The 16,229-nt window shown below is 42.0% G+C and overlaps 1 protein-coding gene across 3 annotated transcripts in view; it reads left to right on the forward strand.

Annotated features, from left to right (window-relative positions):
- LOC129851141 (contactin-4-like) overlaps positions 1-16,229 on the forward strand; it is a 252,701-nt gene that overhangs the window by 178,484 nt on the left and 57,988 nt on the right. For all 3 annotated transcript variants that reach the window (XM_055917466.1, XM_055917468.1, XM_055917467.1), the window contains exons 9-10: positions 10,038-10,177; positions 15,395-15,524. In XM_055917466.1, coding sequence (XP_055773441.1) covers positions 10,038-10,177; positions 15,395-15,524 — 270 coding nt within the window. The remainder of the gene's footprint in view (positions 1-10,037; positions 10,178-15,394; positions 15,525-16,229) is intronic.

Raw genomic sequence — 16,229 nt, forward strand, 5'->3', positions numbered from 1 at the left:
CTGGATAAGATCGTCTGCTAAATGACTAAAATGTAAATGTAAATGTAGGCCTCCTTGCTCGCACACGCTTTTTAAGTTCTGCCCAAAGGTTTTATATAGGGTTGAGGTCAGGGCTTTGTGATGGCCACTCCAATACCTTGACTTTGTTTTCCTTAAGCCATTTGGCCACCACTTTGGAAGTATGCTTGGGGTCATTGTCCATTTGGAAGACCCATTTGCGACCAAGTTAACTTCCTGACTGATGTCTTGAGATGTTGCTTCAATATATCCACATAATTTTATTTTCTCATGATGCCATCTATTTTGTGAAGTGCACCAGTCCCTCCTGCAGCAAAGCACCCCGACAACATGATGCTGCCACCCCCGTGCTTCACGGTTGGGAAGGTGTTCATCGGCTTGCTAGCCTCCCCCTTTTTCCTCCAAACATGATGGTCATTATGGCCAAATAGTTATATTTTTGTTTCATCAGACCAGAGGACGTTTCTCCAAAAAGTATGATCTTTGTCCCCATGTGCAGTTGCAAACCATAGTCTGGATTTTTTTATGGCGGTTTTGGAGCAGTGGCTTCTTCCTTGCTGAGCGGCCTTTCAGGTTATGTTGATATAGGACTCGTTTTACTGTGGATATAAGTACTTTTGTACCTGTTTCCTCCAGCATCTTCACAAGGTCCTTTGTTGCTGTTCTGGGATTGTTTTGCACTTTTCACACAAAAGTACGTTCATCTCTAGGTGACAGAACGCGTCTCCTTCCTGAGCGGTATGAAGCCTGCGTGGTCCCATGGTGTTTATACTTGCATACTTTTGTTTGTACAGATGAACGTGGTACCTTCAGGCGTTTGGAAATTGCTCCCAAGGATGAACCAGACTTGTGGAGGTCTACAATTATTCTTCTGAGGTCTTGGCTGATTTATTTTTTCATTTTCCCATGATGTCAAGCAAAGAGGCACTGATTTTGAAGGTAGGCCTTGAAATACATCCACAGGTACACCTCCAATTGACTCAAATGATGTCAATTAGCCTATCAGAAGCTTCTAAAGCCATGACATCATTTTCTGGAGTTTTCCAAGCTGTTTAAAGGCACAGTCAACTTAGTGTATGTACTCTTCTGACCCACTGGAATTGTGATACAGTGAATTATGAGTGAAATAATCTGTCTGTAAATAATTTTTGGAAAATGACTTGTGTCATGCACAAAATTGATATCCTAACCGACTTGCTAAAACTATAGTTTGTTAACAAGAAATTTGTGGAGTGTTTGAAAAATGAGATTGAATGATTCCAACCTAAGTGTATGTAAACTTCTGACTTCAACTGTAGATGGGTGAATATTTTTGGGGGTAGGGTGAGTGCAGCCTGACTTGATCGTTTGTACATGTCCAGGAATCAGCGCGATAGGCTGTTGGGCGCTACCATTCTCCCGGTGGGGTTTTCTGATCACCACATAACAATGGATCGGCTGTCTATTTCACCATGGCCCGGCAGGCATCCTATTGGAAGTTTAATGTAAAGCTCTTACAAGATGCCACTTTTTGCTCAGATTTCCAGACCTTTGGGAAAGGTGGGGGCAGCAGAGAAGTATGAGTCTGAGTCAATGGTGGGATTTGGGGAAAGTCCAAATTTGTCTTTTCTGTCAGAGGTATACAGCTCTCTCATCCTCAGAGGCTAGGAGAGTATTGGGTGAACTAGAGCGTCGTATTAGTGAGATGGAGCTAGAGATGGTGGGACAAGGCAATGTCGGCCTCCAGGCTAATTAAGCTGAATTACGTAGGGACATGGGCCGTTTTTTCCAGGTTAAAGCAAAGGGAGCACTTGTAAGAGCTAGGTTCTCCATGCTCAAGGAGATGGATACTCTCAGCTCCTCCTCCTTTGGTTTGGAAAGACAGAGCAGTGAAGCCAAGGGTATGCATTGTCTGATGGGCGGGTGACCTCTGTGGTGGGTGAGATGCGTTAGCGAACTGTGGAGTTTTATACTGAGTTGTATAGGGCAGAAATGTGTGATCCTATGTGTGCTTAGGTCTTTGCAGAACTCCCTAAACTTTCTGGCACAGAGGGATGAAATGGACATTCCTCTGTTGTCACATGAACTGGCAGAGACCACAACCCAAATGTCCCCCGGTCGTGCACCAGGGGTAGATGGACTCCCAGTGGAGTTTTATAAAACATTCTGGGGAATAATTGGACTGGACTTCTATTGCGTGTTGAATGCGTCGTGGTAGGAGAGTTGCCGATGTGCTGCCATCAGGTGGCTTTGACTCTCCTGCCCTAAAATGGGGACTTGTGTGAACTTAAGAACTGGAGGCCTGTGGCATTGCTCTTTGCGGACTACAATATATATTCCAAGGTTCTCCTTAACAGACTGAAGTCCCATCTGGACTTGATAATACATAAGGACCAAACATATTGTGTACCGGGACGCTCAATCACAGACAACTTGTTCTTAACTTCTTCGGGGTAGGGGGCAGCATTTTCACTTTTGGATAAATAGCATGCCCAAATTCAACTGCCTGCTACTCATCCCCAGAATATAAGATGTGCATATTATTAGTAGATTTGGATAGAAAACACTGTGAAGTTTCTAAAACTGTTTGAATCATGTCTCTGAGGCAAAACCCCGAGGACAAACCATTCAGAATTTTTTTTTTGAGGTCACTGTCTGTTCAATGAGACACCAGATTTCTAAGGGACTTGTTTGCAGGTCCCACCGCTTCCACTGGATGTCACCAGTCTTTGGAAATTGGTTGAGGTTTTTCCTTTGTGTAATGAAGAAGTACGGCCATCTTAAATGAGGGTCACTTGAAGTAAATTGTTTGAAAGAGGCACATTAACAGAAAAGTTGCGTCAGTTTGTTTTCTTTTTGTATTGAACACAGATCATCCCGTCTTCAATTTGATCGATTATTAACGTTTAAAAATACCTAACGTTGTATTACAAAAGTAGTTTGAAATGTTTTGGTAAAGTTTACACGTAAATTTTGATATATTTTGTAGTGACGTTGCGCAAGTTGGAAGCTGTGTTCTTCTGGATGAAACGCGCCAAATAAATTGACATTTTGGATATATATCGACGGAATTAATCGAACAAAAGGACCATTTGTGATGTTTATGGGACATATTGGAGTGCCAACAAAAGAAGTTCGTCAAAGGTAAGGCATGCATTATATTTTATTTCTGCGTTTTGTGTCGTGCCTGCAGTGTTGAAATATGCTACTCTCTTTGTTTACTGTTGTGCTATCATCAGATAATAGCATCTTATGCTTTCGCTGAAAATCCTTTTTGAAATCTGACGTGTTGGCTGGAATCACAACGAGTGTAGCTTTAATTTGGTATCTTACATGTGTGATTTAATGAAAGTTTGATTTTTATATCATTTTATTTGAATATGGCGCTCTGTATTTTCCCTGGCTATTGGCCAGGTGGGACGATTGCGTCCCACCTACCCCAGAGAGGTTAATCAGGGACATGTCAAGAGGTTCTAATGTGAACTTTGGACTTGTCTTTGGACTGATCTCTTCAGATCAAGAGAAGGCTTTTGATAGAATGGACCATGAGTATCTGTTTAATGTGATGTTTGGGAAGTGTTTTTTGACCTCTGAGAAGCTGTTGTATGCTGGGGCATCATGTCATGTATGGTCAAGGTGGGAGGGGGGTTCAGTAGGCCAGTCTGGGTGAGACGGGGCATTAGACAAGGATGCCCTCTATCGGAGCAGTTATCTACACTAGCCATTAAGCCTTTTTTGGGCCTGCCACGGAGGAGACTGCAGGGAGTGTGCTGGACAGGCATGGGTGTGGTGACAGGCATGGCAGTGTCAGTGTATGCAGATTACATTTCTCTGATGGTCAGGGATGGGCAAGATATGCAGGCAATAGAGACCAGTCTGAAGGTGTACAAGGGAGCTTCGTCAACTAAGGTAAACTGGGTCAAGAGCAAAGCTCTGTTATGGGGGGATAGGGCCATTCCTCTGCTTCCAGGGGGTTTACAGTGGGGTTGTGAAGGGCTTAAAATGTTGGGGGTGTACCTGGGCTCGTAGAGGTGGGTCAGGAAGAACTGGGAGGGGCTGTCGCAGGCAGTGGTGTCAAGACTGGCCAGGTGGAGGTGGCTCCTGTCCCAAGTGTCATATAGAGGGAGGTTGCTGACCTGGTGGCATCTTCCCTGTGGTATAACCTGGCTGTCCTCAACCCCCCCCCCCCCCCCCCCCCCCCCCCCCGCGCAAGCTGGTGGACTTTTTCTGGTCGGGCCATCACTGGCTGAGGGCGGCAGTGTTGTACATGACCGTCCACGAGGGTGGACAAGGCCTGGTGGAACTGGAGAGCAGGGTGGCTGTATTCCGACTAAAGGTGGCGCAGAGACTGCTGTACCACACTGATGCTGGCTGGAGGGAACCAGCATGCGCACTGCTGAGCAGAACTGGAGGATTAGGGTTGGACCGGCAGCTTTTCCTCATGAGGCTGGAAAGGCTGAGTATAGCAGTTCTCTCTGATTTTTACTCCGAGGGCCTGGCAGCTGCTAAGGCCCACACGAGAAGGGGTTTGGAGCCTGGGCAGTGGGTGTGGGAGGAGCCTATCTTCCACAACCCAGCCATCCTTTTGAAATCAGTTCATTCGGCCACCCTGCAGAGGCAAATGATGGCAGCGAGCTTACTAAGGCTGGGTGACCTGTGACTGATGGGAGAGGAGGGGTGGAAAACCCCGGAAGTCCTGGCACAACAAACAGGAATAACGTCTCTTAGGCTGTTGGAGAGATTCCTGGAGGAGGTCCAGGAGGCACTGTCTGAGCCGGTAAGGGGGGTGTTTGAGCGGCCAAAGGGGGAGGGGCCACCAATGTTTGCGCCACTGCATGTGATGGCAGAGACTGGGGACTGGCAAGGGGGTCTGGAGGACTTGTTAGATTTTAGCACTCCGAGTCTGGGAGATTTGAGGGGGTGGGAGGTAAAGCCCTCTACAACCTCTGCATCAAGGTGGGGAACATTAGGAGCCTAACAGGAGTGAAGGCACATCAGTGGCAGGGTGTATGTGGGGAGGAGAGTATGGTGGGTTTTAGATGGAGGGGGCTCTACAAACCCCCAGCACCAAAGAGGTCAGGGGATCTCCAGTGGAGGGTTCTACATGGAGCCCTGGCCACTAACAGCTGGTTGGCACGGGTTGACCCGGGAGTCGGGCAGGGGGTTCCTTTCTGTGTTACGAGAGAAACTGTGATACATGTGTTTTCTGTGTGCGCCAGGTTAATGCCATTAATGTCTCTGTTGGAATGTCTGTGTGAGAGATTGGGAGTTGTTTTTACTGTTGGGATGTTTATAATGGGGGACAGCTATTCAAATAAGGAAAAGGCCAAATGTGTGTTGTTGAATTTTCTGTTTGCTCAGGCAAAGTTGGCTATTTGGCTAACAAGGAGGAACAGGGTCAAAGGTGGAGGATAACAGACCCTTTACTAGTATTTAATGGGATGGCCTCTGTGCGCCTTAGGGTGGAATTTGAGTTCTATAAAATGATAAGGAGATATGGTGTGTTGGGGGGGGCTGTCTGTATAGCTGGGGAAGATGTTTTGGATATACGGTTGTAGAAGTGGTGATTTTTGGGGGGGGGTTATTGTGATGTTTTGTATCGTGTGGAAGAGGGAAAAGTGAGTATGGTACACATGTATGCAGTACAGGATATATTCTTTGTTTTATTTTAAGGGGGTGAGGTTTTAATGAAATGAGAATGTTTCATTAACTTTTACTGCCTCTGAAAGCCGGATCCGGGATCCCCCCCCACCCCCCTCACACTGATTAGCATCGCTAGCATAGCGTCACATTTAAATTTTAGCATCTAAATATCATTAAATCACAAGTCCAAGACACCTAATGAAAGATACAGATCTTGTGAATCAAGTCACCATTTCAGATTTTTAAAATGTTTTACAGGGAAGACAAAATATGTAAATCTATTAGCTAACCATGTTAGCAAAAGACACCCTTTTCTTTGTCCACCATTTTTTCTCAACACCAGTAGCTATCACCAATTCGGCTAAACTAAGATATTGATAGCCACTAACCAAGAAAAAAGCTCATCAGATGACAGTCTGATAACATATTTATGGTATAGGATAGGTTTTGTTAGAAAAATGTGCATATTTCAGGTATAAATCATAGTTTGCCATTGCAGCCAGCATCACAAATCTCACCAAAGCTCCTAGAATTACTACAGACAGCAACGTGTATTACCCATTTACACATCATAAAACATTTGTTCAAAATACACAGCACATAGCAATGGAAAGACACAGATCTTGTGAATTCAGACAACATTTCAGATTTTCTAAGTGTTTTACGGCGAAAACACAATAAATCGTTATATTAGCATACCACATACTCAAACGTTACCCGAGCACTGATTCTAGCCAAAGAGAGCGATATCATATCATCGCCAAAATATATTAATTTTTTCACTAACCTTCTCAGAATCCTTCAGATGACACTCCTGTAACATCATATTACAACATACATATACAGTTTGTTCGAAAATGTGCATATTTAGCCATAAAAAAACGTGGTTATACAATGAAAATAGTAGCAAAACAAGCCTGGTAAAGTCGGTCGCCATCTTTGAGTGATCTAGTTTAATCAATAGCTAATCATATACTTGACTAAAAAATACAGGGTTGACAGGAATCGAAAGACAAATTAGTTCTTAATGCAATCGCTGACTTACATTTTTTTAAATTATCCTTACTTTTCAATACAGGTTGCGCCAAGCGAAGCTATAGCAAACAAGATGGCGACATAAACGTTTAACATTTATCGACAGAAACACGATTTATCATCATAAATTGTTCTTACTGTGAGCTGTTCTTCCATCAGAATCTTGGACAAAGAATTCTTTCTTGGGTCTAATCTTCTTTTGATCGAAAGATGTCCACTTGTCCATCGAAATGCCCACTAACGTACGACCGGGAGCCCGAAATGTGGCCAGCGCGTCAAAGTGCACAACAAAGCAATGCCTCAAAATCGCACTAAACAGATATAAATTGCTATGAAACGGTTTAAATTAACTACCTTATGATGTTTTTAACTCCTATAACGAGTAGAAACATGTACGGAAAAATATAACTGGCTACACTAAATCTTGGAAGAAGAGCCGTTCAGTGTCCTCCGCGCGCATTACGCATCTGGGAAAAAGTTCCTACCTACACGTGTTTTTGTTTCATAGGGGCTGTGATTGGGCAATCGACACCATTCAAATCGTCATCACGTAAAGGCATCCAGGGGAAGACGTAAGCAGTGTCCGTATCCTCATAGCAATAACAGTGGCCTTAAAACTGACTCCAGATCAGGGGCCAAAATGTGTGAAATCTGACTCCATGTCAGGGAAATTGCTGTAGAATGACCTCTGTTCCACTCAGAGACAAAATTCCAACGCCTATAGAAACTAGAGACTGTTTTCTATCCAATAATAGTAATAATATGCATATTGTACGATAATGAATTTAGTAGGAAGCCGTTTAATCTGTAATGCAATTATGCTAATGGGAAAAACAGCACCCCCTGTAGTCGCAAGAAGTTAAAGAAAGACAAATAGTAAAAAGTGTCTCTCTCTGTCTCTCTCCATCTCACTGTCTCTCTGCCAGGTGATACAAATCTGTAATCTTATTTTCAAGTCTGTTTGGATTAAGCCTTTGAGACATTCGTCAGCACTGTGTCGGAATCAGGGAATGGATAAATGTATCTTGTGTACATCAGTATAACCTGCAGCCACAAAGCTGTGAAAGTCTCAGCTTTCTGCCTAGAAAAGAGATGAAGGCATTATTTGAGAGTTTCTTAGCAGTTATATGCTAATGCTTTAATTGGGTTCTTCTGGGTCTTGCACATCTTGTGTTTTTACAAGGTGAATAACAATTATTATTTAATGTCAGTCAAAGCTACATTCAAATGCATCTCTATTGTCTTACTCTTGACTGAGTTTTAAAGAGAGCATTTGAGAGAGCATTTTGACATGTCGATATTTGACAGGTATAATGATGATGAGTATTAAATCAAAACACAGGGACTAATGATCATGGATCATTTGCATTCTAAAAGGTTGCCTACTCTGGAGATGAATACAACTAAATATGCATATGCCACTGATTTTAATCAGAAATTTAACTCTGCAGTTTATTTCATACTTTCCTACAATAATTCATATCTCAAGATACTGCACATAAAAACTTTGTCCTAAGTCCTTTTCTCTGATTCCCCTTTTGCCTTTCCCCAATCTCCCTCTTTGCTTTAGCTGGTTGATTTGAAATGTTTGGGCTGATTGTGTGCACACCGGGCCTGATGCAGCCAGGGATGGGCTGCCTGCTTTCATTTGGTGATCTGTGACTGAGAGTCGATACGTTCACAGTGGGTGAGGGATGGAGTGAGCGGCCCTGACAAGGCTAAAAAACAACAACAACAATGGGGTCGTGGGGGGTGGAGAGGTTGGAGCATGGCCACGAGGACCCTCTGTTAGATTGCACTGGCATGGATGTGATGCTAAATGACTGGTGATAATGGAGTCTCAGAGTACCCCTCTCTCTCTCTCTCTGCTATCTCATACGGGGCACTTCATGTCCAAAACACATACTGGCTACCCTCTTAATACCCAGCCACACACACAGACCCACAGACCACACAAACACACATTTTTTCTTTCTTTTTCTCTCACTCTCTTTCTCTCTCTCTATTTTCTCTCACACACACATGCATCACATCAAATACACACAGGAGGGATAGGGATACATTTGCAATTACTATTGGATTCCTCACTGTGTCATCTTGAAATTGTTGAAAGCAAGCTGAGCTGAGCTGAAGCAGGAACACAATTAGAGTTGGATTTGTATGTACTATTACAGATAAATCACCTCGCAGGTCAGTCGGGCAGTATGGCATTATTTAGGTTCTGTGTAATGGAAACGTATGGTGTGACAATGACCTGGTGTGATAGAGGATTATAGCATCATCCACAACATGGAGTTACGAGGATAGTAAATCTGGAGGTTTATATTCCTCATTTTGCCCCTCGCTAATTCGTTAACCAGTCATGAGTTACTTGGAAGATAGAGTAGGAATCAATGCAGCTCCTGTATAATTACACCATAATTTACTTCAATGGTTTTGGGAGAGGTATTTTATGGCACTGTACTGTACACTCTTATAAAAAAGGGTTCCAAAAGGATTTTGTGGCTGTCCCCATAGGATAACCCTTTTTGGTTCCAGGTAAAACCCTTTTTGGTTCCAAGTAGAGCTCTTTTGGGTCTCTGTTGAAAGGGTTCCTCATGGAACCCAAAAGTGTTCTATCTGGAACAGAAAAGGCTTCTTTAGAGGGTTCACATATGGGGACAGCCAAGGAGCCCTTTTTTGTTCTAGATGGCACTTTTTTTCCACCCATGGACACACTAATACGTCTGGCTTGTATTAATGAACCTAACACTTGGATAGTCATGTACCATTTACCCCATCTGCTGTATTTTTAGGTTGTACTTCTGTTTAAGCATAAGGTCAATGCAATGCAATGCAAATTGAGCTTATGATTGGACCTAAGTAGAAGAACCTAAAAATACAGCAGATGGAGTAAATGGTGCATTACTATCCAAGTGTTAGGTTCATTATACAGATGTAGAATCTTCATTTGATCACTGTTGTAGGAGAACTTTCCTGCATAGCAGGACATTTAAAATGTGTAGTGTATTTGAGGTTTAAAAAGGCTTCTGAAGTTTGTAATTTCCACTTTTAAATTTCAGACTTGAAAAATGTATCAAGACCTGCAAACATGTCTATAATTATAATCCACATAATTCAGAACTCCAGTTGCTTCAGGATTATTTTCCTGCTGTAGAAAACTAGCTCAAATTAAGATCCTACATCTGTATGTGCTACTGAAATAGATGTATTTTAGTATAGGATCAGTATAATTATATGTATGATATAATTTCAAAATACTGTACATTATTTTAGAAATATAAGGAGTATAGGCTACCTGTGAGATATATTATCTGTGTGAGTATGTTCTAATTCACCACAATGTTTTTTTGACCATGCAGCCCCTCCACATCTGATAGAGAAACCTGAAGATGTGCAGAAGCCCATTGACGACTCTCTAGTGTGGGAATGCAAGGCCACCGGGAAGCCCAAGCCCTCCTATAGGTGGATGAAGAACGGAGAGAACCTGGAGTCACTGGAGGTGAGACCTATATGGAGTGAAGTGTACAGTATAGATGCATTAAAGAGGTCAATGGAATGCAGACAGTGGGAGATAGAAGAAGGATGCTGGATTGGTGCACATTCAACAAATCTGCTCCAACAAAGTGGATATTTGTCAAATCCGTCATGATTGATGTATTGTAACAGGCCCACAATGTGGTTGCTAAAATCCAATGCATAACATTTAGAAGATGTCCCTTTTCAGGTATAGAGGAAGTGACTGCTAAATGCTAACACCCGTTTGAATATGCTGGTAGCATAGCTAGCATACAGAAATCGGTCGTGGTAGTTAGTAATTTTTAACTGTAATGCAGTGTATAGGTGACGATGACATGAACATGTATTGGAGTTGACATCTATACAAGCATTATACTCCGATTTTCACCTCAACATAGTGTGAAATAAACTTTGAAACAATAGCGTAAATGTAGGCACATTTTTGGGCTGGGGGGCAATGAGGAGAATCGGGGTGTTTACCCCACGGCATCTTTCCCCCACGTGCTTCCATGGAATTTCCATTGTTTTTATCGAGTTTGATTTATCTCTTTACCTAATGTATAGATGCTCAGAATTTGTGCTGATTCAGGCGGATGCAACGTTGGTGTGTTCAGATAAAAAAGCATCATGAACAACAGACACCATTCTCATTTCACTGCAGATAGTTTTATGAACTTAAATTACTGTAATAAACCTTACAAAAGCAGTGTGCACCCACTTGGCTTGTTCAGCCTGTTTTCCTAGTATATGGGTCCATGGTTTACTTCCTGGTAAAAACAAAGAGATCTAAACACAATTTGGCTAGATATCACCTTTATTTCTTTAGTGCATGGCTTTAAACTGTTCAGTTCCCCACAACAACACTTATCTAACAGGATTTTGATTATCCTGAAAGTGTCTACTTGGCTCTGGTTTGTTAAGTGTCTACAATTTTATGCTGGTCTTAGAGCGCCGTAATCTTCTGGTAAAATCTCTCTTCTCAGAGTGAAATCATTACTCCTGTACCACCAATGGAAAAGAGCCCCGTATAAACACACTGACTTTTGTGCATCCTAGATCAACTGTAGCTAGCCAGTTATTTAAGCAATAAGGCATGAGAACCCGGGGATTATTGTGTGATAGCTCCCGGGCGGTTCTTTCTTAGGCCCAAGGAGGTTCAATTGTTTTATTGCTTTTATATATATATATTTTTTTTTAATATTAACATGTTTTCATTAAAAACATTATTTTAATGAGTCAATTTGTTTTATTTCATCTTTCCACCAGATGATATAGTCTGAGAAAAAGTCAGTTGTTAGTGCTGAGGTTCTGAAGACGCTAACAGAACAGGCTAGTTGTCAATTCTCTTCTCATGTTTTGACCTAGTTGTTCATTCTATTCATTCCATATAAACAAATTATTGGCATGTAGCTACCTAGCAGAGGTTCAATGATGACGGGAGACAAGAACTTCAATACATAATTATTTAATAAATAATGTATAAATAGGCAACAACCAGCTGATTGTCGATTCAATACTATAGCTATGGAGGATAGCTAAGCTAATGTTACTTCTCCTTTGCTAGCTAGCCAACTAAAGCTGTCACACAATCACATTAATCAGCTGAAATGACAGCAAACTATGTGCATTTTCGTTTGTTTTACCTTTGTTTCTGTAGCCAATTCTTTGGATATATCCATTTATAATGATCCTGATAAATGAATTTGCCTGGATCAGATAAGCTGTCAGTATTGCCACGTTCAAATGCATGGCACGGTGGAGATCGCAAAAAAAAAGATTGCATAGGCACACAGCTTATATTAACCCCTGCTCTACCAAACCTAATGCAGGTTAGTAGCTTGGGGAAATATGTCTAGATCTTTTATTCCAGGGGAGATTAAGTTTATACATTAAATTGACTGGCTGGTCTGTGTGACATTGCATGCACATTGATACATCTAATGGAACTGTTCATGGGCATGTAAGGGACATTTTTATGTTTGTGCTATTCTATAAACCAATTTCTGTGTTCATGCAAGTGGTTGACTGAACAAATCCTCCTCTTACCAGTAGCTACAATTTGGCAGTATGCCCAGCCAAACCATGTTTTGAGAACAAATTAAAGATATCTCAGTTTCAAGGTCTCAGCTTAGAGAGGAGAAGCCTCGTGAGGTGTTGGTCTGTCACATTATGAAACAGTATTGGTCAGTCACATGAATGAAACAAAACGGTAATGATTAATTCATTATGCTAAATCCTACAAATATAATTTGTCTGTGTATAGCCGTATATAAGACAACTGCTGGGTCTGCCCAAGCAGAGCTCCTGATTGACATGTGTACTATGGTGCAATGAGTTGGTTGGAACCTATCCAGCGCGCTGACAAGTAAACAATGATTTATTTAAACTTTGAGTGTCCCTGTGTAAGAATTTCCACGACAGGCATTGTGATGGTACGACTCCCTGCAATCAACCAATCAACTTCCAGGATCCAAACAACCCATTTTATAAAAACACATTGACTATTGTGCATCCTATACCTAGTGTACTATAGCCACGTGCCTCTCTCAGATTACCCATAATGAGCACAATAATGAGAGCTGAACACCTACAGTAGATACTGTACAGTGTAGACTGCAACTGCAAGGTTATTTGTTTAGCATCCATTACGGCTTTGTGGAAATATGATTCAATATACCTGAATGGGAGTGCGACAGGTCCCCTGTGCTACAGTACGTGGCCAGGATATTTGCTGGAGATTGATGGTGAGCACTCAGGCACAGCTTGGACGAAAAAATAAACAGACTTTATGTAAATTTTCTTCATTATGCAAAATGGTCACAAACAAAACAGAGGGTATCGATCATTCCGTCGATGTTATATATGCAGGAGAAATGTGAGACGCAGGCCTGTTTTATTGTTACCAGAGGCAGTGCTCCAAACAGCAGCAGCAGGCTCTGTCTCTCTCCTTTGCCCATAAAGCCAGATTAGGGTTGCCTTCAGCTGTGCATAATTAACAATCTGTCTAGTCATTGCATCACATTTTATTAAAAACCTTTACAAGGTCTACTGAAATGGTTTGCATTGTTCTATCGCTTGGTGAAAGAAAGGATTAGATTAGGTAACAAATTTACCCCCATCTGTCTGAGGGATTATTTTACTCAAAGTTGTTTTTATTTCCATACACTCTTAGAAAAAAGGGTTACAATAGGGTTCTTCGGCTGTCTACATAGGAGAACCCTTTTGTGTACAATGTTCAACCCTCTGTAGAAAGGTTTCTACATGGAAACCTAAAAGATTCTACCTGGAACCAAAGGGGTTCAACTTGCAACTAAAAAGGGTTCCCCAAAGGGTTCTCCTATGGGGACGGCCGACGAACACTTTAAGGTTCTAGATAGCACCCTTTTTTCTAAAGAGTGTAACATATAATTCTAACACTTCTAGTTCAACTGGACAGGTTTGGGGACCATCTGTATCTGATGCCTCTGAGTGTGTTTGTGATAAAAGGTGAGACACATCGATGTGTTCATTCTCATGGACTAGGATTTCCTTAATATGGACATAAATGGGAGGATTAGTAATGTACTTGGATAATTAGATTAATCAAGCAGAAGTGTTACATTGTTTGAAATGTCACCAGCAACCAGTGCAGCTTCATCAATCTGATAACTAAAGGTCATTCATGGAGGGAGGGCAGGAAAGGGGAAGATATACCATTTGGTGTGATTCATTACAGTAAATCAATATGGACCTTTTCTGCTTGTGCTGCTCATTTGGACATATGAGCTGACTGCAATGGCTTATGATATTACCTTAAATTTTGCAAATAACTTCACAAGTTTGGTCTGGAGCTAAAGTGCATGGGTACACAGTAGACTATGAATAGTTATGATACTGTCAATAATGTTAATGCATTTCTCATACCTGCCGAGAGGGACGATAATCAAAAACAACAAATTCAAGGTATCTCAAAAACCACAATTACATTAATTTGTTTGTGACATTAATCTAAACAAGTGGATTGTTGTTTATACTGTCCTATATAAAATGAAGAAACCTTGTTGTGTTGGCAATAACATTGCCAATCATTTCCATTCAGCATAAGGCATGCAGATGGTCCCCCAAGGTCCCCGCATGGAAAACTGCTGATGTAAGAGGAATGTCATGCTTAATTAATAGCAGCCCGTAAACAGAGTGATTTCTACGCACTGACTGATACACGCCACCACCATTCTGCCGCTCTTGCCAGCAGGCACATTTACCACTGTGCATCCGACTAGCTATGAGCCACTGAGCATTATGGAAATTCACAACGCAACCTGCTCAAACACGGGCTTAGCTACTGATGTTTCAATGAGGACAGCTCCTCTTTTCATATGACAGTACCTTAATCCCGTCAGACTGCCTGGAGTCACGGCTGTGCCAAACCTAAGCTGAGCCGAGCCGACACCCCTATGGAAATGTGCTCTAATGACATTAAGGGTGAGCCTCTGGAAAACAGAGGAGATGAAGGGCAGAAGGCAGAACTCTGTAGAAATGTCACAAAGTGTACTGCCAAAATTCCTTCCCTAAAAACTGTTGTCGGTTTAATGACGTTCTGGTAATAAAGATATATATATATATATATTTGTACTTAAGTTCATGAATGTAAACATACCTTGAAGATAAAGTAGCTAAGTGTCTGGGTTTGAGTGCATTAAGCCCATCTGGGCTAATATCCCTGTCTATTTTGATGGGCTAGTCACAACAGAGATATATCTTCTTCACCACGGGGGCAGGAATCTACTATTCAACGTTGACCCAGTACAGTGTGTGATCTGCGATGTACATAACAGTGTACAGTACTTAGTATGTATAGGGAATACCTATCAGGAAACCAATTTTCACAATACTGTATAGCTCTGATGTTAAGATATTCCTATTCCTCACATCCAGTCCTTGTGCTGAAGGGGAAACTGGCCCAGTGGTGAAGCCAGTGATATACATTGGGAATGGTTTTATATCACTCTCATAAACATGCAGATTGATTAGGGTCATTTTCTGGTAGCCTGCCTCCTTCCACCCTGCCCTTTCCCTCCATTAGTGATGAAAACCTAGATTCATTGCCACGTCCGTCACTGCCACACTATAATTCACTGGCACATTGGCTGCATGCTTTTATGCAAATTAGCAATCGGAATAAGGTATATCAAAGGGCATGTTTCTGCCTCTCTGTTCATAGGAGCGCATACAAGTTGCCAATGGAGCGTTGTCAATCAGCCGGCTGACGCTGTCCGACATTGGAATGTATCAATGTGTGGCTGGAAACAAACATGGGGAGGTATACTCCAATGCAGAGCTCCGAGTCATTGGTAAGGAAACACAAGGCTGGATGTGTGTTGGTGTGCCTGCCTGCCTGACTAAATGTATTGTATGTACACTCTTAGAAAAAAGGGATTCAAAGGGGTTCTTCGGCTGTCTCCATAGGAGAACCCTTTTTGGTTCAAGGTTGAACCCTTTTTGGTTCCAAGGGTTCTAGAAAGCGTTCTACCTGGCAACCAAAAAGGCATCTTCAAAGGGTTCTCCTGTGGGGACATATGAAGGTAGCACCTTTTTTTCCTAAGAGTGTAGTACAGAATGCACGTTTGTTTGTCGTGTGCATGTTTTAGTGTTATTGCGACATTTGTTTTCCGTTCCCTACCACTGTAGTGTGACCTGCAGCGTCTCTGTGATTTCCCCCTAATTAAAAACCATAAATTATTGGATGAATGCACTGGAGTGCTATTGATGTATGGCCATGCCACTGTGCTCCCCAGTCCCACCCATCTGCCCTGTCAGTCCTGTCAGGGCTGGCCTCCAGCTCTCACTCCCCAACCCATCTCCTATCACGCCTGAACATTGTTTTGTCATTGATTGGAATTAGATCCAACACAGCCAACGAGCCCAGGTTAAATTGAACTTGGAGGAGGTAAAAAATATAATGGACAGACCCTGGTAGAAATGCACTAATTGAAGTGCTTTATAAAAGCACAGGGAGGGATGATCCAGGAGTGAAAAGGAAATGATCATGATAGAAC

Source organism: Salvelinus fontinalis, chromosome 3 (genome assembly GCF_029448725.1).
Source record: "Salvelinus fontinalis isolate EN_2023a chromosome 3, ASM2944872v1, whole genome shotgun sequence".
Classification (NCBI taxonomy): Eukaryota; Metazoa; Chordata; class Actinopteri; order Salmoniformes; family Salmonidae; genus Salvelinus; species Salvelinus fontinalis.